This window comes from Protopterus annectens, chromosome 9.part0 (assembly GCF_019279795.1).
Source record: "Protopterus annectens isolate FY-2018-M chromosome 9.part0, PAN1.0, whole genome shotgun sequence".
NCBI lineage: Eukaryota > Metazoa > Chordata > Ceratodontiformes > Protopteridae > Protopterus > Protopterus annectens.
The window spans coordinates 180,972,279-180,996,441 of record NC_056743.1 but is presented as its reverse complement, the minus strand read 5'-3'; the positions used below and the strand labels follow the sequence as shown (position 1 = coordinate 180,996,441).

Here is a 24,163-nt window from a genome sequence, read left to right as displayed (position 1 = left end):
TTCATTCCTTACTATACTTGACTCGCATGCCCCTAAACACTCAATAAGAATTAAAACTCAACTAGCACCCTGGCTAACAACAGACACCAAAACCAAAATAACAACTAGAGACAAAGCGTGGGATAAATGGCGCACTACCAAACTACCCCTAGATCGTATCAAATTCCAACAACTTAGAAATGAGACTAAAAAAGCCATCATACTAGATAAGAAAAATTACTTCTACAATCTGCAACATAAACATCAGAATAACCCTCAAAAGTACTGGGCAGGCATAAATAAACTTCTCCAACCAGGCATATCCACTACTCCGACCCCAGGAACATTATCTGCCAAGAGCCAAGAAGATATAGCCAATTCATTCAATACTTTCTTCACAGAAACCATCCAGTCATTAGCTAACCAACTTTCTCCTCCCCACACTTCTATAAACACTATACCCGACTCACCACTCTCTTTTAACTTCCAGCCAGTGTCCACATCCTTTATCAGATCCCTTTTGAAAAAACTGAAGCCAACCACCCTTTCAGCCGATCTTCTGCTGGCTGAATACCTGCAAATTGCTGCAGATGTCGTAGCCTACCCTATCTCAATCCTAATTAACAGAACCATAACCGAGGCCTCAATCCCCTCAATTTGGAAAATATCCTATGTTATCCAACTCCACAAAGGAGGTTCATCCACAGAACTATCCAACTATAGACCTATAGCCATACTATCACCACTTGCCAAAATTATGGAAAAGTGCATGCACAACCAACTAATGCTCTATCTAACCCAAAATAAACTACTCACAGACTCTCAACATGGATTCAGACCCCATCATAGTACAACCACTGCCCTCCTCTCTTTTACTGAAAACATTAATCTTAACCGGAATAATAAAAAATATCCTCCGCTCTCTTCCTGGACCTATCGAAAGCCTTCGATATGGTAAACCATCAGTTACTTCTATATACTTTAAAACCCTGTATCTAGATACTCCAGCCCTTGACTGGTTTCAAGCTTACCTCACTGGGAGACAACAAGCAGTAATGTGGCAAAACAAGCTCTCCTGCCTACTACCAAATACCATAGGAGTTCCTCAAGGTTCCATATTAGGACCTCTCCTCTTTTCAGTCTTCATAAACGACATCCAAACAGTCATCCCTGAAGCCACCTGCATTCAATATGCAGATGACTCGACTATAATATGTTCCAATGCCTCTCTTGCAAATCTACTAACTACCACCCAACATAGCTTCACCAAAGTCGAAAACTGGCTTGCCAACCATCTCCTGATCTTAAATCCAAACAAAACTAAGTTACTTCTCTTCTACCCAACCAATAGATCTCCGACTGAAAACTTCACTATAAAATCCAATAATGGAACCATCATCTCCCCAGACACCTATACAAAGTTATTAGGAGTAAACATTGACAATAACCTCAGATTTGATATACATATCAACCAAGCCATTAAGTCAGTCAACAAGAAACTTGGGACCCTATATAGAATTAAAGCCTTCCTTACCCCGAATGCCAGGGCAGCCACAGCCCGTTCACACCTTCTCTCTACACTACTATATGCCTCTCCTGTCCTCACTCACCTTAACAAATCTGATCTGGCCAAGCTCTCATCCTGCTATAATCAGGTTCGTTACAGGCCTACCCTACAGAACACACCACTGTACTAACCTGAAAAAGCTTGGATGGATAGAATTCCCACACCTTCTTCACCAGTCCCAACTCATAGAGGCCTTCAAAATCCTTAAACAACCTGAGAATACCCCAGCACTAAAAAACTTAATGACTCCCTACTCCAATCTAAGCTGCCTTCGCTCAGCAAACAGACTCCTTGTCCAAACAACTAAATCTCTCAACCTAGGTGGTGACGCGCTATTTGCCAACACCACTGGTAAAATATGGAACTCTCTCCCAAATAACATCACGCTTGCAACTTCTCTAAGTCAATTCAAAAATAGTCTAAAACTCCACTTCAAGTCACACTGGCTATGTCCTTGCTCAAACCCAGACTAGCTCTGTGCCATTAACTAAAACATAAACAACTAGCTAAGATGATAAGTACTTTGTATACTGTGATAAAGAAATATGTATCCTAACTCTATGTCATTATACTGCCTACCATCCTTGCTAATATGTTACTAATGTTACATTTGTAGTAATCTCAGAAATAGTAATGGCAGTCTTGTACTTGTATGTAAATAGCCTATGTTTTTGTTAAGTTCTTTCAGCTCATTTACTGTACCTAATTATCAATGTAACTCTGTTGGAGCTTTTCTCCCCGGGCCTCCGCTGAAAAAGGACATTTATCCAGTTGGACCATCCCGGTTAACAAATGTAAAATAAATAAATAAAATAAATAAACATCCATTGTTATTGTCATGTAGTACATGCAAGTTTTCATTTACTCAGACATTACAGAAATTGCTCAAAAGCAGCCTTCCTTTAAATCTCACTCCTCCTCCTGAACATTATTTTGCATGCTTTGTTCCTACAAAATGCATTTATTTCTATGAAAAGTACTCATTCACTTAAGATCTAAAGATCCCACCTCCAGTTCTTAAACCTCCTTTACAATATCCAGAACTTCCTTTGCTTTGGGAACATATTTTGATTTCCATTTTTAGTAATTTTTTTCTGGGAGTCAATAACTTAAAACTTAAGGCCTTACTACCTAAGTGATTCAGATTCTACAGCCCAACTCAAAAGAATTGCTTCTTTAGTTATAACCAATTGTTCACTTAAATATTCTGTGGAGATTTTCTTTTAAATTTATCAACTAATTTCACTCTCAAAAAAAAAAAAAAATTTCCCAGTCACTTCTTTCCTCCCCATTGCAACTACCACATTTGTTTTCTATCACAGGAAAAATCCACTGAAGTCTGCTTGAAGAATAAAACTTCCTAGCAAACAACTTTCAAGCAAAAAATCCTAAACCTGTCAGACTGTTGCATAAATAGAAGCCTTACAAATTTCTTACCACTGTTCTTTATTAAATTGCCTTTCAATTCTCTTTTCCCAACCATTTCTAAACCTCATCTGATTGATTACTGATTGATTACTACAGTTATCATACAATACTTTATACACCATACTAATTATGCCTTTAAGAGTGTCAGCTTTTATTCCAGACTTGTCTAGTTGATCTGGTCTTTCACTTAACACTGTCCTATCCCTTTGTCTTTGCATATACTCTGTTAACAATCTAAGACAGTGAAGGCAGTTTCTGTCCTAACTTCTGATTTTTCTTCATTCCAATCTATTTCCTTTCCTGCTTGATCTTCTTACTCCCAATACCTTGGTTCCTGTGTTTATTCCCTAAAATAAATTCTACTTGCCCATTTCCTATACTGTATTTCCTGAGACACATTTTGGTAAAATCTCCTTTTTCCACTCCCCGCACAGTCTTTACTACTTAAATACTTTTTGGAATTTTATGAATACCACATTTTGCATTATTTACATTTACGACTTGCATTCAAAATCCTAGTCTCTATCTAATGATCCTCAACCGCAGTTGTTCATCAATCCTTTTCAACTTTGACTGACAGCCTTCAGACAGAGTAACTTTTATGAGTTTCAGCTGCACAGCTCCAGTGTACCCCCTTTCAAATCAGGTATCCCAATACCACCTTGTTCCGATAGGAGAAGCAACTTATACCACTTAACTTGTGCCCTCTTCTCCTCCCAAATAAATTTCTTCACCTTTTTATCATCATCCATGTCTCCTCTGGTTGATAAAACATGCCTGACCTTTATAAAAGAGAGAGAGAGACAGACGGACACAATGAGAGAGAGAGGAAGATGCACAAAAGGAAGACCTCACCCTCCCTTCAAAGGCATTATGGCTTAGTAGAGTCACTTAAGTAGAGAGGATGACATGTCAGATGTCAATGCAAGCCTGGTTCACAAATCGTGTCTCCCAGCTTCTGTTCTATTTCTGTAAATCCTTGCACACCACAATCCAAGCATTCACATACATTTATCTGTTGTCCTTTGTTGCTTGCGAACAATGTGTGGAACTAGGCATTTACACTGTGATAGTCATCTAGAAAACAAAACAATATTGCCTCTTTAAGCACACAACTTACTGGTTGAAGAAACATTGGCATAAACCGCCCCAAGCAACTCAAAACCACATTTGATACTAATCAGCAAGGCTGGTGCTCTTATCCTCTCAGCCACTACACTAGCCAAATGCTCAGAAAATACAAATTTACTTACTTTTAGATCTGTCTGTAAAAGCGTTTCCCCAAGTTCACGGTTTATAATTTCTTTTTCATGAAGCATTTCCTTAACTTTTTCATTTTGCTCCAGCTTCTCAGAAATTTCTGACAATGACTGCTCTTTTTCCGCAAGAGATGTGTGAAGAAGATCTTTCTTGTCACTTATTCTAGCAATAAACAACAGACTGTATTAAAATGATGTACTATTAACAATGAAGATCCTGCAACATGATATATAACAAACTATGACAAATGTGAAGAACACTGGGCCATGCATACTTTATAATGATTATGTACATTGCAAGTATATCTTCAGTCAACAATATTTGTGAAGCGACAGTTCTGTGAACATCCTCACCATTCTATTAGATGGTCTACTATAGGAACTGTTACAGTAGTATCATGTATGAGTAGAAATTGGCCACATATAGATGTCCACCCAGCCAGACTTCCAGAGCTTTGGATAGCCCCTATGGAAAGCCAGCTTCCTCCTCACGTCAAGATGTCAGAAGCACACCCAACAGAAAAAATAAAGAAATCTACAAGGGGTTCCCCGTGTGTGTGGAAGCATATAATATGAAGTACATCTGCACATTCAGCACATAATGTTAAGATCTTTCAGTGAAATTAGAAAAAATTCTATAAATATGGGAGTACAAACCCAGAAGACTTTCCTTTACACAGAAGGATTACAAAGAATAAAGGTCGTGGGAGGGCTGCACTGCAAGATGTTACTGGAACATCTTTTATGACAAAGTGTGGTCACAAAGCTGTATTATGCTTTATCATGACTGGAATGAATACTCCAAGCATTGCCTGACACCAGACCTTGTATGGAGGAACACAAATGACCCTGGAGAATGGTCCTAGGAAAGCTCAACCTGGACCTTGAAAAGAAATCAAGTTTGTAATGGTTTGTAAAAGAATATATACAGGACCATGTAGCTACCTCTAGAATGCACCAAGAGTTTACCCCTTTCCAGTATGTCACAGAAGAAAACAAGGCTCTAACAGAAAGACCCTTGATACTGTCTGGAATGGATTTGCGATGGTGGGAATAACAAAAAGCAACAACTAACGACAACCACATAAAAGCTGTCTACCTAGACAAAGAATGTCCCTTTGTTATCCCTTGGTAAGAAATAAATAGGTGATAAGAGTTTCTAAAGGACTTTGTTCTGTCAAGACAGTACCTTAGCTACTTATGCATGTCCAGAGTATAATGCAAAATCCTTCCTCCCTGGTTTTTAAACTCTGGGTAGAAAACTGGGAGATTGATGGCTTCGTTCATAGTAAGCTGTGAAACCACTATGGGCAAAAAACAGGGTTCTGTTATTAATGTGAACCTATCTCTACTCACCCACCATTGAGAGCCTGAAACTCAGATTCACTTCTTTCAAGTGTTGGAGCAATGATTAATACAGTTTCCAAGTCAAGAACCTTAAATCGGTTTGATGAACACAGTCTGTTCAAAAGATAACAGTCAACTTTGCCCACACAAAGTTCAGATAAGAAGTAGGAGTAACCTATTTACAAGGCTGTCTCAGATGTAAATCTCATTTTAGAAACTGTTTTCCACAAATAGAGAAGAAAGAGGAGGATCCATGGGCATCCGTGCAGAAATGGATGCAAGTTGAACCTTTACAGAGGAATAAAAGGCCAGAAGAAAGTAACTGACAGAAATATTTGAGCACTAGTGGTACAAAATCCCTGGTGGGTCCCTCGTTACTGACAAGGTATCAGCTAGAAAAGAGCTTCCACATAACAATATATGATTTTCTATTAGCAGGTTTTCTTGCCTGCTAAAGCAGCTGCCGCATGTCCTCATGAAATAAGTGACCACAAGATATAAAAATAAAATCATCCAGGCAGTCATTTGAAGTTATTGGAGACTGGTGTGTATCAAACCCCCTATCTTGTGTCAGTAGAGCCAATCTATGAGGAACCTCATGGAAAACTGATCTTGTCAAATTTCATATAAACAGAGAAACAATGTTGCCTGGGTCAAAAGTGATTCACCAAAATGATTTTTTAGAGTCCTTATGAATCACCAGAATTACCCTAGATTTTGTTAAAAAAGGTGGAGAAGCATAAACATTCCTGTCCAACCGAATGAAAAAAAAAAAAAGAAGTTATGTACTTACCATAATGTTCCATCTGTGCTGTCGATATTCATTCTTCTTCAACTACTAGTTCAGATCTAATGCTCAGATCCAACAAGGTCTATACTATAGCTTGTGTCCAACTGAAACTTTCAAGCTCCTCCATGCCCACAATGTACCAGCCCCTAACATACCTCAGATCTCATTTGCTAACTGATAAAAATACTAAGTATATGGATAGTGTTCCTAACAAGGGAAACCAGTATCTGGAGCTCCACAGAAGATGCACAGTGGTGTCTTAATAGTATCTAATTCTTCCAGAAGTCCAAGATGTCAGAGGTTGGGGGTTGGTGGCTGGGAAGTTGAGGAAGAACGTTATGGTAAGTACATAACTTCTTTATCTGATGTTGTCCATTTTCATTCATTCCTCAACCACTGGAACAGGGTCCCTAGCCACTTTATATCTCAGGTGGACTCTAAGTAAGGATGTTCCTTTGCATGGCTGAACCAAAGGGAGCTCTTCTCTTGAGACCAGATCCAATTTGTAATGAGTAATAAAAGTATGAGGATTAGGCCAAGTAGCAGCTGTGCATGTCCATGGAATGGTTGGATAAAAATACAGACACGGTTGCCATAGATCTTGTAGAGTGAACTTTTAAAGGTTTTGGTAATAGAATGTCTGATTTACTATACACAAATGCTATGCAGTCCATAATTCATCTTGCCGAAGTCACTTTTGTGACAGATTTGCCCAATTTACCTGCAAATCATATAAATAATTGGATCAGATTTCTAATGTCCTTTCTTCTGTGCAAGTAGAAATGCAGCTGCCTATGAATGTCTAGTAAATGCAACATTACTGACCTTTGTTTTTCAAATTTTGTGAAGAAAACAGGGAAACTGATTGAATGGTACTGAATTCTGACACCACCCTAGGAAGGAAGGGCTGGATTCTTAATGTCATCCTATCCTTATGAAAACTCAAGTAAGGCAGTTTAGAGGATAACACTTGGAGTTAAGAAATTCTCCTCGCAGAGTTAACAGCCATTAAAAATAAGGTCTTCCAAGTCCGAAATGTTAGATTACATTTTGCAGCTGATTCAAAGGAGGCCTGCAGAACAAAATTCAAATCCCATGGAGAAGTGGGATCTTTATAATGTGGTCTATGCAAAATAGTACCTCGTAGAAAAGGCCTTGCATATCTTAGCAGAAGCTAAAGAAGAAATATCAACTCCTACATGAAAGTTAGAGATTGCTGCCAATTGAACTTTAATGGTACAGGACCTAGCTCACTCTTTAAAAAAATTCTGCCAAAAATTCTAGTACACTTTGCAGAGGGGCTGAAAAGGGATAGATACTTTTTTGATGCTCCCAACAAACAAATCTCTACAACTTAATCTTGTAGAGTTTTCTAGTGGAGGCTTTATGATGACAAAAGTACATGATAAACAGGGGACGAGAGTATAGATTGTCTGGCTATTAACAGAAGTGGAGGAGAGAAATGTTGTCAGCTTTAGGTTCATACTAGGCTATCTGCCCTAGGGCATTTATAAGCCTAGCCAGAGTGTGTTTGGCTTTCGCCACCCATTTTAAATGAATTTTGCTATGCCCTTTTTCGAGGTTAGTATACTGTGCCTCTGTCTAACAGTGACACAGAAGTGATACCCGGGGTAAACCTACTATCTCCCATCCACTCATCAAGATTCCTCTTGAAGAGAGTCAATGAGGGACTCTGCCTAACCTGGACTGGGATTTTATTCCAGAGTGAAGGGAGCCTCTGGGTTATGAATCTGTCCCTCCAGCATGTCCTATTCATTTCAGTGCTGAGGTTCAAGTCTCTCGCGCGTGTAGCTCGATGGGATTTGGATTTTCTGAGGTGCAGCATGTCCATTAATTCCGGGTTGGACATGGCTTTATATGTCAGGCACAGATCGCCTCTGAGCAGGCGGTATGCCACTGAGTAGAGCTGGAGTTTCTTTAACCGGGCAGCATATGGCATCTGTCTGAGCCCTTTGATCCTCTTGGTGAGGTACTTTTGGGGTCTTTCCATTTGCTGCAGGTGTCTGGTAAGGTACATCCCAAAAGGGGCATTGTACTCAATTATGGGCCTGATGAGGGATGAGTAAAGAGGCACGATAACCTCCCCTGATCTAGATGTGAATCCCTTCATGATTAGGTGGGCTATATAAAATGTATTTCTAACCACATTGGCCACGTGGCTGTCAAATGAGAGATTGCTATCAACTTGGGTCCCCAGGTCCCTAATTACTTCTTCCATACGTAATGGATTACCACCTATGTGGTAATTTGTGGGCACTTTGTTTTTGCCAAAGGGGATAACTATACACTTTTTGGCGTTTAGCGTGAGGCCATGGCTCTGGCACCAGTTGTCTGTTTCTATGAGGCCCTTTTGTAGGATGCTTGTGTCGGCTGGAGAGTCGATTATGGTGCCCAGTTTGCAGTCATCTGCGAACTTGGTCAGCCACAGTCCTTCCGTGTTAGTCTGTACCTCCGAGAAATATATACCGAACAAGAGAGGTCCCAGGACTGAGCCTTGTGGGATGCCACTTGTAACTGGTTTGGAGTCTGACATGGCTCCAGCAATTCTAACCATGTGGGTTCTGTCCTTGAGCCAGTTTGCAACCCATTTAGTGACATAGGGGTTTATATTTAAGCTGGTGAGCTCATCTAGAATGCCCGAGTGGGGTATTGTATCGAAGGCTTTTGCGAGGTCCAGGTAGGCTGTGTGGACCACCTTCCCCTCGTCAATGGCCTTGGTGACTGTTTCAAAGAAATCAACCAGGTTTAAGAGGCAGGATCTGCCCTTAAAGCCGAACTGGGTAGGATCCAGTGTCTGTAGGTCCCCAATATCTTTATTTATGAGGTCCATGATGATCCTTTCCATAGCTTTGCAGACCAAGCTGGTCAGGCTTATGAGGCGATAGTTTCCAGGATCCGTTGAGGCACCATCTTTGTGGAGAGGGACCACTGTTGCTGTACGCCACTCTTTGGGTACATATCCTGTAGTAAGGCTGAGATTGAACAGTAGTTTTATGTTTGTGTTTAGTTCTTCTTGGAGTTCATGTAAGACGCAGCCCGGGACACCGTCTGGTCCCATTGAGGCTGTGTTTTTTGCTTTGGAGAGGGCGGCTCTTATCTGAGCATCTGAGATGTCAGGGGGGCAGCACTCTGCTGGGATAGATATTTGCCCTTTTGGTGGGGAAGGGGGGGAGAAGTTTGCGCTGAACCTGTCAGCTAGGATGTTGGCAATGTCTGTGGGTTCGGTGTATTTTTTGTCATTTTGGACTAATTCTGAGCATATCTGGGAATTCCCACCCAGGTTCCTAACATAACTAAAGAAAGCCTTGTGATTATCCTTAGTGTCCTGTGCAATTTTTCTCTCGAAGCTGGCCTTAGACGATTTTATGAGTGCCCGTAGTTTTTGCTAATACTGATCAGAGATGCCTTCCCTTTTTGGGATTTTGCTCTATCATGTAGTAGCTTCCTCCTTCTACTGTATAGTTTGTTTATGACTGGGGTCCACCAGACAGGACACCTAACTTTGGAGGATTGGGTCTTGGTTTTATTTGGGATTGCATGATCCATGCATTCCTGAAGGTGTTCATAGAATGCGTTTATAAAGGATTCTGCGGTCTGGGCAGTATTTTCCACAGGCCCGGGGGCTTTGAAGGATTCCACCTCGGTTTTGAGGAGTGGGAAATTTGCTTTAGAGAAGTTTTTCACTGTGGTTTTCTGGGCAGGGGCTGGGTTCGGGATGTGAATATCTAGTGAGATTAGTTTATGGTCTGATCTTACCAGTGAGGGATACACTTCTGGTCTGGAGCATAGAGTCCCCATGTTGGTGATGATCAGGTCCAGTAAGGTTTCCCCCTCTTGTGGGAGTGGCAACAAGTTGTTCCATAGCATTTGAGTTTATAAATTCTAGGAACATTCGGGCTAGGGTGTTGGAGCTAGAGTAATGCTCCCAGTCTATGTTAGGGTAGTTGAAGTCGCCCAATATAACGGTGTTTGTAGAGACCTTCATATTTTCCAGTGTTCGCAGGAAGGCAGAGTGGGGTTCCTGGGTTTGAGAGGGTGGTCTGTAGCAGGCTATAAACTGGAAGGCAGCTTTACCCACTGTTAGTTGCACATGGATAGTCTCTGATGCTTCGTGCTGTGCCACCAACCTGGAGGTGTGGGTACCTTTGACGAATATTGATACTTCCCCTCCTTTTGTAGTTCGGTCCACGTTTTGGGGCCGAAAAACATGGTATGAGGTATAACCTGGTAGCGCTGGGGTGCTCTCGGGAGCCCTGAACCAGGTTTCTGTTACTGCACAGATATCTATGTTCTCCATGCTAAGGAGAGTTTCGAGTGCGTGCATCTTGAGGTTTAGACTTCTGGCGTTGAGTAGCATTACTCTTAGTTTCTTATCCCTTGTGATACCTATGGAGGTGGGTTTGTCTTTTGAGCCTTGCCTAAAAAAGGCACTATGGGGGTGGCAAGAGCCTTTGCCAATATCCGAAAGCCCAGGGGTGACAGGTGCAAGCTGTCCCTAGCGAAGCATCGTGGCTTGTCGAGCATGTCATCCAAGGCAGACAGGCATTGGATCCCCTTTGAATGACACCAATACTTAAGCCAATTGTTGAAATTGATCATCTTGTCTTCATATTGTGGCATCATTCTTAGTGAGGGTAAGATGCTACTCAAGGTCAGGGTCATACCGGCCTGGGCTACATGCTCAGAGAGCTCCTCTATGTCTCTTTTCATGTAGTCCAGGGAGGTACATCTCAGGTCATTCACACCAGCATGGACAATGACTGAGTCATATTTGTACTTGCCTTGGAGTGACCTGAGTGCTTGTGTTATGTGGCGGATCCTAGCGCCCGACAGGCAGCTCACTGTGACCTTCTCCTTGTTCAGCCTGGTGAGCGGGGCGTCAGTGTGCCTGACGATAGAGTCACCTATTACAAGTGTATCAGGTGTGTTGTTTAGCCTTAAGGGCTGTGACTGTTCGGCACACTGGCTTTGTGAGCTATGTGTTGCACATGTTTTGTTTTGGGGTAGCGGTTGCTTGGGTGTCTGCTTTGGAGGTCTCTGCTGCTTAGGCAGATTTTTATTTAGAGCCTCCGGGTATGTTTTTGTGTGTTTGTGTGTTTGGTTTGCTGTCGTGGTAGGTCTATGTGAGACTGGAATTGTAGTGAGTGTGGTTTCCTTCTCCTCCTGACTGGTTACGCCAGTACTGAGTTGAGAGAGCTTAGCCTCCAGTTTGGCTATATGGTTGCATCTCTCACATGTGTTGGAATTTGTTGGGAGGAGAAGAGGGTTGTCTGTGTACATGAGGCAGTTGTAACATTGCCTCAAGATTCCCAGATTCACCAGCTGGACCGGAGAGGAGATTGACAACTGACCTTTGGACATGCTATAATAGTATTGGGAATTCCTTTATAACTGAAAAAAAGGGCCAATGGGGAACAAAGTACTCAAGGGGAGTTTGTGAGGGTGTAGTGCTTTTAATTTTTTAGTGCTGACTTATTTGCTTTAGTGAGCAAGTGCAAGGCTTTAGAGTGGGAATAGGGTGTTTATTATGAGAACTAGATCAGTTCTAAGGGAAAAAGTGAAGAGCAGACTTTGTGGAGCCAAGAATGGTTTAAACCCAATTAAGCGGCGCTGCCTGATGCTGTGTTATGCGCAAAATCGCGCAAAGCCGCGCTAAAGCGGGTTTTATACAGGGGTACTTGAAAGAGCTTGAAATTGTCCCAAAACGGCCAATAGACTACCAGATCCTTGTGCTGGGAACACTCCTCCAGGGATAGATAGGCTGCTCCAAGCTCCCCACTGCCACTAGTGAACAAAGAAGCCTCCCTTTATCCAAGAAAGGAAATGGGCAACACATCCGGGTGAACCATGCCTATCTGGTGAGACAGTAGATCTGGAATGGAGTCCAGAATCGATGGTGGATAAATCAGATGAGGCCAAAGGAAGAGGAAGTAAACTTGAGGCCAACAAGATGCAATGAGGATGACTTTGTTCTTCAATATTGCAGCTTTCTGTATGAATTTGGGAATCAACGAGGTTGGTGGATAAGAGTCAGAAGACTTGAGGGCTAATCATGGAGCAGAGCATCCCTCGGTGATTCTCCCAGGGGGGAGATTAGAACAAAGAAGCTGCTGCATTTGTTGTTTAAGTGAGACACAAAGATCGCAGCAAAGCTGGCCCTACATTTTAATACAATATGTATTAAAATGTACCTATCTTACCCTGTATGTAATTTTACTCTATATGTGGAGCTTTTCTCCCCGGGCCTCCGCTGAAAATGGACATATATCCAGTCGGATTCTCCCGGTCAACAAATGTAAAATAAATAAATAAATAAAATAAATATTGACGGAAAAAAATCACCTGTCATTTTTTGGTTGACAGACCACTCGTGACGCAGAAGAATGGACCTGCTCAATTTGTCTCACTTCCTCGGAATGTGTACTGCTATCAGAAAGCAACAGCTTGAGAGCGCCCAATGCCACACACTGACATTTTCTCAAAACAGGGGATAAGATCTGGTTTCTACTTGTTTGGTGATGTATTAAACTGCTGACATATTGTCCATTTGAATCACAATTGTTCCTAGAGGCATAGCATCCTGAAAGGTTTGCAACGCTAAAAGCACTGCTCTCATCTTCAAAACATTTACATGCAAATTGGCCTCTTCTGGGACCCAAGTGCCTTGGACCATTTTTCCCCAGGAAGTGCCTGCCCCCCCCTCCCAATCTGGGATGTGTCCATACTCACCGGGGCTTTGGGTTGAGGGAGAATAAACAGACGGCTTTGGAAAAGCTTGTCTGACCTTATCCACCACAAAAGGTATTTCTTGTACTTGAATCTGTGCTAATTGAGTATAAAAAGACAAAATTACAGAGATATTGGTGTCTACGAAAGTGGGAGGGCTTTTGTAGCGCCTCCCAATCAGAAGTGTAGAAAGCATCAGCGGAAACAAGGACGTTTCAAAAGAACTCATTCCGTTTCATTTGTTTCTTCGGATGGCGGTAGTTTAAATGAAACATATACCAGCAATGAGGAAGAATATCCCCCTTTACCTAGCCCGCAGAGGGTAGAAGAACATCGGCAGTACTTTCGTGGAAACGATGAGCAACAACAGGGAGAGAAGAGGAATTGGAGTTATCAGAACGGGCCAAATAGAAAAGACTCAGGACATTTTAACAACAAAAGGACTAAATGGTACTGATTTTTTGTGTGACAATTTTTTATGTAATGATGTGAATATGGTAGTGAACATCTCCAATTGTGAGTTAACAAGGGAACAAATATGTGTACTTAATTTAGGACTGAAGTTTGTCCTAACTAACATTCATAGATTTCATGCGTTACAGCAAGAATTTTTAGGTTAATACGTAAACTGCATTTAAAAGTATTTTTTAATACGAATGGTAATGAACTGTTTGAAAATAGTGAATGCAGTTCTTCGGATGACAGTTTTTATTCGTGTCATGATGGTGAAAATATTGTATGTGACATCGATGAAAGAAACGTACATGCAAAAATAATGAATTAGCAGTGTTTTTCTGTCTACCAAAGATTCACAAAAATATAACTAAACCACCTGGGAGACCGATAATTTCAGCTTGCAGTTATTTTCTACATAATATTGGTATGCTGTTGCATCAAATTTTAATCACATATGTATTAAAAATACCTTCATATATACAAGATAGCTTTGACTTTTTGAAGATTTCTGAAATTGTATGGAATAATGAAATGTACTGGTTAGTTTTGGATGTAAAAAGCCTATATACATCAATTAGACAAGAAGATGGCATTGCTGCATTGTTTTTTATGTTGGGGGAAGTCCTTTTTCTAACTTTGTGGTTGAGTTAGTGGACTTTTGTCTTAAAAACAATTTTTTTGTATACAATAATCAAATGTATAGACAAAAACAAGGAACAGCCATGGGAGCTCCATTTGCTCCCATGTATGCCAATTTATTTATGGCTTTCTTTGAGAACAGATTTTTGTGCAAATGTTTGTGAAACAATATGTCAAAACATATTTTAGGTACATAGATGATATGATTTTTATATGTGAAGGGGGTAGAAATCAGGTCCAGGAATTTGTAAAAACATTGGAAAATAACCATTTCGGGTGGTCATTTAGTGGATTACAGGGGGGAATAAGGTGATTTTTTTGGACTTGGTTTTGGAAGGACTAAGAAATGGGTCTATCCAAACCAAGGTTTATAGAAAATTTGAAGATGGCAATCAATTTTTATATGCTACAAGTTGTCACCCTCCACATCTGATCTCATCTCTTCCTTATAGTAAGTTTTTAAGACTGTCAAGATTGTGTAATAATGAAGGAATATTAAGAGAGGAGATAGAAAAATCAGCTAGGAAGTTCTGAAGAAGGGGGTATGATGTAACTATCACAGAAGAAGCACAAGGAAGAGTTATTAGTAATAATAATAGAAACATGGGAAAATATTAACATTAAATAATAGAATGATACAACATGGAATAAGATCTGATGAAAAAGAAAAATGTTTTTGTAAGTATGTATAATGTTAAAAGTGATGAGATTGCCAGTCTAGTTAAACATTATTGGGAATTTCTAAGACGGGATCAATTATCATCAAAAATATTAACTAAAACCTTAATGTTGTCTTATACAAGGGGCAGAAGTTTACAAGATATGTTGGTACATGAAAAATGTGTATTTCCATCTATAAATATTAGACAACTGAACTGGAGTCCTGGAACTCATCCATGTGGAAAATGTTCGGTGTGTGCACAGATTCTTACAAATTTTGGAGGTATTAATGAGGTTAAGTACATATATAAAGATGTGTTTTCTTGCAACAGTAAAGGTGTAATTTATGTACTTAGATTTTCATGCAATTTGTATTATATTGGGGAAACAAAAAGAATGTTTCGAGTTTGATTTTTAGAACACATAAGGGACATTAAGAATAAAAAAGAAGAAAAAGTTATATCTGCACATTTTAAAGAAATACATGCAAGTAATCATTTATTGTTTGTTAGAACAAATCAATGTGAAATATGACAATGATTTGCTGCTGAAAAATAAACTTTTGTATAAGGAATCAATTTATATATTGAAATATAATACGTTGGCTCCTATGGGGCTTAACAATGAAGTGAATTGGAGATGTTTAATTTAAGTAGAAGATGTTTTAATTGTTTAATAGTTCAATTAATATATAACTGAGAATGGGTTTTTGTATTTAAGGAGTGCTTTCTTTCTAAGATGTTATGTTCTGTAAAGGTGTTTGTACCGAGGCGCTAGAACGCTTGGCGATTAAAGTAAATTTTATACAAACTGATTTTTTTCGTTATTTTGGATCCAGTAGTCGTGCAATAATTTATTGTATGTATGTTTGACCCTTATTTGAACGACATTCTTTGATAAATACTTGACCACTGGGATGCTAGAATTATGGCTGCTGACACTGACCCCCAAGGCTTGAAGAATTAATCTGGCTGAAACAGTGGTGGCGTGAATAATTTCTGTGACTTGGAATCTCAAAGTGTGAGCTCTGTTTAGGGGAAGTGAGGCTGTTGTGGATAATGTACTGAGATGCGCTCCTATGAATTCCAGTGTTTGTGATGGGAGTAACTTAGACTTGTAGTTTACTGTGATTCCCATGAGGGAGCAAGTTTGGAGTACCCTGTTCTCTTGCTATTGTTAAGCGATGCCTGATTAGAGCGGTAATGAGCCAGCCATCTAAATATGTAAACAACTGGAATCCCCGTAGTCTCAAGTGAGCTGCTGCCACTGACATGCATTTGGTGAACGCCCTGGGGGCTGTGGTGAGACCAAAGGGCAGGACTCTGGTAATTGTTGGCCCCCAGCAGGAAGTGTAGGAACCTTCTGGAGTACCTGTTCATTTTTATGTGCTAGTATGCATCTTTAAGGCATATTAAGCACATCCAATTGTCCTTGCCTAGAAAATGCAGTATGGACTGAACTGTGACCATCTGAAACTTTTAGTGTTGAACTGATTTGTTCAAGTTGATAAGAAAACTGGCCTCCAGTACCCCATCTTCTTTGGCACTAAAAAGAATCTTGAGCAAATTCCACATCCTTTCTGGTCCGGTGGGACCTCCTTGATTAATTTTTTGTAGGAGCAATTTTTTTTTATCTCCAGCGCTGCTTCTTTTCTCTGATTGGGTGATACATCGGAGAAACTTTTAAGCGGATGGCGGTGGAAGGGAAAATGGAATTATATAACCTCTAGAAATCTTTTGTGGCATCTAGCTAGGCTTTGTGGCGCATAGATAAACGACCCTCGACTGCTTCCAGAGGGGGACAATTGGGACTCCTTCAGGAGTGCTGACAGGGTCAGATAATGTCACTCTCAATCCTTGGCTTTCTGGGACATCTCTGCCATGTGGGCAGTGTCTTCTGTTAGTGCTTCCCCCTCTGCCTCTGGAGTAACCTTCTCCACGTGTATCTTGAAAAAGACCGAGATTTTTTGAACCACATATTTCGTCCCACATGCTAGAGGGTCTTTCCATCCTTCTTGCACCTGTAGCATGTCTTTTTCTCTATGGGGCCAAGCAGGGAAATGCACCAAAGACAGCATTGATGAAAGAAGACTTGAAAGGCTCTGTAAAATCACACAGGAGCATCCAGGCATATCTCCTTATTGAGATGCCTGAACCTACTGCCCTTCAGGTCCCCTCAGCTGCATGAGAGATAAGCCTCAGACGAATTTCGGATGGACTGAAGAGCAGCCATCTGTGAGGCTACTGAAGCTTGAGTCTCTGCAGCAGTGGTTCCCGAAACAGTACATGACAGCTCCTTTATCAAATCTCTTTGCAACCTATTGAAATGTACTAAATAGTTCATCAATCCAAGAGCAAGGGTCGCTAAAGCATAGACACATTTCCAGAATCTAATCAAAGCCCTGGACTCTCTATTAGGGGGATGGACAGTGGTACTTTGTTCCACATCCCTCTTCATGACCACTGCTACGATCAGGGCATCTAAAGGTACTCTCTTACTACAGTGTTCCCTTCCTGATGGAGGTGCTGGAATTCAATCTGGTCTCTTGGGGATGGGTTCAACAGCATCAGGTTCCTTCCATGCCCACTGACAGATCAAATCAATGAGCTCATCAGTAGGTGAAGTCACCTAGGAGGTAGAACGGCTAGATCCAAACATCTCCAGAAACACATTCCTCCAGAGAAGGATTTTGGGAGGACCATTGCTTGAGGATCTCCAGGTGGTCTCCAAATGAGATGTCTTTGGGGGGTGATCTGGGATATCCTTCCCCTTCATCAAAATCAGAGTCTTCCATGACAGGTTCTTGAGGGGAATCTAAAAGCTTCCTTTTGCAGTTTATCTTCCTGCGTACTTCTTCGGTGGGATGCTTGGGGAAGTATCGGGAAAAAAAGGGTAATGGCATGTTGGGCAGTCTGGAGGGTCTGGACTGGCTGTCTCCGTGGAGTGGAATGTTGAGGATCTTAGTGAAGAAACACATGGGATTTAGAAGGTACATTGAAGGGGGAAGAGACCCTCTATCCTAATAAAGCAGAGAACACTCTCTCCATAACCTTGAAGGCAGATTGTCCAAGGAAAAGGAAACAAATGGAACTGAGAAGCCATGCTTCTGTCCCACCAGCTCCCTCTGCCCCAAGGGTAACCCACCTAAGGCAGAGGTTGGAGCTGAGCTGTCCAGGGCCAAAGCTCCGAAGGGCAGACACAGCTCCAAAAGCTTTGGAATCAATTCCAACACCTTGGATCCACCCAGGATGCTATGGATCTGAGAGGCACTCTACTTCGAACTTGTCAGAGCCAGCGTACTGAGAGATACCTTTGGATCACAGGACACCAGTACTCTCAGACACAAATCAGATGGTCTCAGCAAACTTGGATCTTAGGACTTCAAATTAAATGTCAGAGGGGAGAAGGAGTCGCGTGAGATTCCGGGAAGAACAAGATGAAGCAATGGATGGTGACAGACCATCATGTCTTGGAGAAGGAAGATGGAAGTTTTGAAGGAACTGGGTCAATAGAAGGCAAATAGCGGACCAGAGGAAGAATCTTCAGAGATGAAGAACCCCGATACGTAGATGTTTTATGAGAGGCAGAAGACATCTTGGATTCAGAAGGCTTCAAAATCCAGTCAAGATTTTTTTTGAAGAAGACACTAAATATGACGTGGTGGAAGAAGCAGACTTCTTCAAGGAATTTTAAGTAGCATCCTTGGAAGATGCTTTGGGGAGGGGGGGGCCCAAGATAAGGCTTCTGAAAAAGAAGTTGGAAGCAGCCCTTTTAAGATGAGCTTATTTCTCATATCCACTAATGCACGCAGACTGAAACCTTTACACATATCCACACTGAGATAATCAGGGCCCAGGCAATATATGCAAAGGTCATGTGCATCCCAGTAAGGCAGCTTCTTACATTTTTTTAAAGGCCTGCTGTACATGCAAAGGAAGCAAAAGAAATCTGAGAAATGTTAGGGGCTGGTGCATTATGGGTAGGGAGGAGCTCGAGAGTTTCAAATGGCCATGAGCTGTAGCATTGGCAGAGTCAAATCTGAAGATCGAAACTGTACCCAATGGTAGAGGAATAAATGAAAACTGACAACATCAGATCATCTTTTTTCCAGACTTGATGCAATGAGTCAAAGTGCAAAATATGTTTAGTTCTCTGCTTTGAAAGGAAGGGACTACACTGATAATGTTGCATCTTTGTTGTCGATCTTCACTAATCCTTAACTGTGGGCTCAGTTCCGAGCCTCGGAACAGACTCGGTCATTTACTTCAGCTCGTGCCTTCCAAACTCTCGAGCTGGGCTTTACCCATAATGCTCCTGTCTAAATTACCTTAAATCAAGTCTGTCTAAATTAGTGGCAGACAAACAGCAAACAGAGAGAGAGAGAGAGAGAGAGAGAGAGAGACCAGATACGTGTCCCCAATATGAAGCCAGTTCTTGAAAAATTTGATTTACTAAGAGGCTGGGGGAAGGAAGGAGGGAATGTCAAGGATTAGTGAAGATCGACATCACAGATGGAACGTTACGGTAAGACACAACTTCTTTATCTGATGATGTCAGTCTTCACATAATCCCTGACTGTGGGACAGAGTCCCTAGCTACCGGAATTTTGGGAGGTCTCACAGAAGAATATTCCTAAGCACCATCAAACCAAATGATGCCCTTCCCCTAGAGACCTGCTCCAATTTGTAATGAGTGATAAAGGTATGAGGAGAAGACCAAGTGGCTGCTGCACAAATGTAGTCTAAAGAAGCTCTGGCATGAAAAACTGCAGAAGTTGTCACCGCTCTACTGAGTGGGCTTTTACCAAGCCCTTTTGACTGGCAGATAAATCTTTATCGAGCCCTTTTGACTTACAGATAAATGGAAAACAATCTTTGAGCCATTTCACCAGGGTAACCTTTAAGACTGTATTACCTAAAGAGAGCGAGGGAAAGGCAACAAACAAATGGCCAGATTTTCTGAACTCCATTACTCTGTGAAGATAAAACCATAGCTGTCTGTGGACATTTAATAAATGAAGGTAATACCCCCTTTTATTACAAAAATTAGGGAAAAAGACCACTAGTTGAAATGTTTGATTGATGTTAGATTCTGAGACTACTTTTGGTAAAAAGGATGGATCAATCTGAAGGGAGAAGCTATCTTTGTGAAATATTATGTAGGGTGGTTTGCAGGACAAGGCCTGAAGCTCAGATACTCTTCTGGCGGATGTAAAGTACAGTTTTGTACCTACCATAAATGTAGATGTTCGAGTGCTAATACAGCTGCAGTCATAACAGATGGGTTCTCCTGCCGTCAGGCGGGTCCTCGGTCGGGCATATTCCAAAGTCTAGGTCTGGCGTCGGTTGTCGTCGCTTCTTCCCTGACGTCAGTGCGGCAGGGGTATAAAAGAACCAGCCGACGCCATTTTCTTCAGTTTTTCTTGCCCCAGATGTCAGGTGCCCCCAGAAGGAAGGCAATACATAAAATTATGTAATAATGCAATGTAATATAATCAAAGACCAGTAGTTGTAGCAGCTGTATTAGCACTCGAACATCTACATTTATGGTAGGTACAAAACTGTACTATGTTCATCGTGCATACAGCTGCAGTCATAACAGATGGGTAGAATCCCAAAGCTAAGAAAGGGGTGGTAGGCACTAGGTGGAGCTAGGAGGAGCCAAAATGCCCTGCAAGACTGCAGTGGCAAAGCCTGCTCTAGATTTGGAGTATAATGGTAGGTTGTAGTGCTTAGAGAAGGTATGCACAGAACTCCAAGTGGCTGCTTCTAAAATATCCTTGGTAGGAACTCCTCTGAGGAAGGCTGCAGAGGTGGCTGTGGCCCTGGTAGAATGAGTTCTAATGCCTGTAGGTACAGTTTTGCCATGAAAGGAATAGCAAAATTGTATGCAGTGGGCTATCCATTTTGAGATTGTCTGTTTGGATATTGACTTTCCTTGAGCTCCTACCGCATAGGCCACAAAAAGCTGTTCTGATTTTCTGAAAGGTTTTGTTCTGTCCAAATAATAACGCAGTTGTCTGTGGATGTCCAAGGAATGAAGTAATCTCTCCCCTTTGTTTTGAGGATTAGGATAAAAAGTAGGTAAATGTATGGCCTGATTTAAAGCTACCCTGGATACCACTTTAGGCATAAAGGACGGGTTGGTACGTAATGAAACTCTGTCCTGATGGAAGGTGATAAAAAGCTGGACAGCCATAAGAGCCTGTAGTTCTGAAACTCTACGAGCGGAAGTGATAGCCAGAAGGAAAGCTGTTTTCCAGGACAAATATTGTAAATCTGATGAGGCAGCTGGTTCAAAAGGAGTCAAAGTCAGTTTTTCCAGAATGAAATTAAGATCCCAAGCAGGTATTGGTTGTTTCCTTGGAGGTCTTAAATTCTTAGCCCCTGTGAGGAACTGTCTTAATAGAGGGTGAGAGAATAAAGGTGGATCAGTGTTGTATTCTGCAGAAATGGCTGAGGCATGGATTTTGATGGAGGAGAACGAAAGTCCACTGCTTAGCAGTTCAGCCAAATATTGTAGTATTTGAGGTAAATTCAGTTTTCCAGGGTACTGGCCCTTTTTCTCATTCCAAACACAAAAACATTTCCATTTTGCAGAGTAAGCTTTTCTAGTTGATGGCCTTCTGGCCTCCAAAATGACATCCTGCACCTCCTTGGAGAGCAGGGCCTGCTGCGATGCTAAGGAATCTTCCATGCGGCTAGATTGAGTGTTTTCAGCTGACTGTGAAGAGTTTTGAAGCTGTGCTGAGTCAGAAGAAGAGGCATTAGAGGCAGGGTCCATGGTGAGGAATGCGTCAGGCTCCTCAGGAGTGGGTACCAGTGTTGCCTTGGCCAGTCCGGAGCAATGAGGATCATCTTTGGTCTGTCTGCTCTGGTCTTCAATAGGACTTTGGGCAGCAGAGGAAGAGGTGGGAAGGCATAAACTGTCATTGATGTCCAACTGAAAGAGAGAGAGTCCACTCTCCAGGCCTTTGGATGGAAGATCCTTGAGCAGAATTTTGTCAATTGATGATTTTTGTGGGAGGCAGAGAGATCTATGTCTGGCCTTCCCCATTCTTGGATTATTTCTGTAAAAACTTTTGGATGCAACTTCCATTCGTGTGGATCTGTCATATTCCTGCTTAGGTTGTCTGCCAGCATGTTTTCCTTGCCTGGCAAGTACTGTGCTTGTAGTTCCATTTGTAAGTCCATGGCCATGTTCCAAAGTGACATGGCCAGTCTGCATAGGGGATAAGAATGTGTTCCTCCCTGCTTGTTTATGTACCACATAACTGTGGTGTTGTCTGTTCTTATCAATAGCTGACCTGGTTGTAGAAGGTCCTTGAAAGCTGTAATAGCATTTATCACTGCTAACATTTCATTTTGATTGATGTGAAGGTGCTTTTCTTTTTGGGTCCATTTGCCCTGAATGCACCGGTCTGTCATGTGCGCCCCCCAGGCGTAGTCTGAGGCGTCTGTTGTGATGACTTGATTTGCTTGAGGCTTGCTGAATGGAAGACCTGTGTTTGTTTGGCATGCTTGAGCCCACCACAGAAATTCCTTTTGCAGACATGGAATTAGTGGTATTATTGTTTCCAAACTGTGGCTGTGTTGAGACCATATGTTTTTTAGGTACCATTGTAGTTTTCTCATATGCAGCTTTGCACATGGGATTAGTAAGATGCAAGATGCCATGAATCCCAGAGCCTGCAGGATTTTCCTTGCAGTCAGCCTGGTGCAATTTGCCAGTGTTCTGAAATATTGAATTAGTTGCCCCTGCTTCTCTGGCATGAGGTAGGCCATCTGGGTGTTTGTGTCCAAATTGGCACCCAGGAAAATTATCTTCCGAGAGGGTATTAGTCTTGATTTCTCTTTGTTGACTGTGTAATCCTAGAGAGTTTAATAACATTATTACATAAGCCAGATGTTTCAGAAGAATGTGCTTGCTGTCCGCTTGGATCAGGCAGTCGTCCAAATAAGGGTATATTTGTATCCCTTGAAGTCTGCAGTAGGCAATTACTGATGCCAGGCATTTCGTGAATACTCTGGGTGCAGTAGATAAACCAAAGGGCAATGCAGAGAATTGATAATGGGTTGAACCCGCAAGAAATCTGAGGTATCTTCTGCAATTTTGTCTGACTGGGACATGCAGGTATGCCTCCTTGAGGTCCAATGTTACCAGCCAAGACTCCTTGCCCAGCATGGGAAGAAGTTGCTGTAGAGTGAGCATCTTGAATTTTGGTACGAGTAGGAATGTGTTCAGGATGGAAAGATCCAAAATAGGTCTCCAATCTTTTCCCTTCCTTGGCACCAGAAATAGCCTGGAATAAAAACCTTGACCTTGTTTGTGTGTTGGTACCTCTTGAATAGCTTTCATGTTTATAAGATCTGAAATTTGCTTTTGTGCCTCTGCCCTTTGATTGTGTGGCAGGTTTGGCATGCCTTTCATTTTTGGAAGGGTATGAAAATGGAATTTCTAGCCTCTGTTTATAATGTTCAGGATCCATTTGTCCTTTGTGACAATATGCCAATTTTTTGAGAATAGTGCCAGCTTTCCTCCTAAGGGGGCTGCCATTTGAGACCTGGTTGGCATGCAAAGGGGAAAGTCATTGGTTTTGCTTTCTGAAAGATTGCGAGCTGTTCTCACCACCTCTTTGTGTAGGAGCTTGCCGTTGTCTGCCTCTGTACGAGCCTTGTGTTTGTCCTCTGCCCCTCGGGTGCCTGTATCTGCCTCTTTGGGGTCTGTCTGTGGCAGGAAAGGATCAGTTTTTGGAAGGCCAATTTCTACTAAAACGCGGGGGTTGAACCTGCAGAAATTCTTTCACAGTTTGCATTGATTTAGCCTTTTCCTCCATTTTCCGTAATACTTCCTCAGCATTTGCCCCAAATAGTACATCCTTTTGAAGAGGGGCGTCTAGTAATTTAGCTTTGACATGATCAGGCAAGGCTTGATCCTTGAGCCAGGCATGCCTACGTATGACTGAGCCTGTAACAGCAGCTCTACATGAGGCCTCTAGAGCATCAAAACCACATTGTAAGGTATGTTTACCCACTTGTTCTGCACTATGCATCAAATCCTGCAACTCCTTCATGTCTGGTTGCTCAGGTTGTGACATTTTACTTTTCAATTGAAATACAGAAACTGTTGGTATTTTAGCATATGAAACTGACAGTTTAAGGCACTCATGGATAAGGTAGCCGAGGTATATACCTTTTTTCCCCACCTTTCTAAGGATCTGGAATCTCTCTAGGAAGGCAATGGGTTTTTGGCAATGGAGGCCTTAACTCCCTTGGGCCCCTGTGAGATGGT

General features: G+C 41.7%; 1 protein-coding gene across 2 annotated transcripts in view; it reads right to left on the bottom strand.

Annotated features, from left to right (window-relative positions):
• Positions 1–24,163, bottom strand: part of LOC122811120 (golgin subfamily B member 1-like) — a 2,318,314-nt gene that overhangs the window by 913,689 nt on the left and 1,380,462 nt on the right. For both annotated transcript variants that reach the window (XM_044082720.1, XM_044082719.1), the window contains exon 15: positions 4,228–4,396. In XM_044082720.1, coding sequence (XP_043938655.1) covers positions 4,228–4,396 — 169 coding nt within the window. The remainder of the gene's footprint in view (positions 1–4,227; positions 4,397–24,163) is intronic.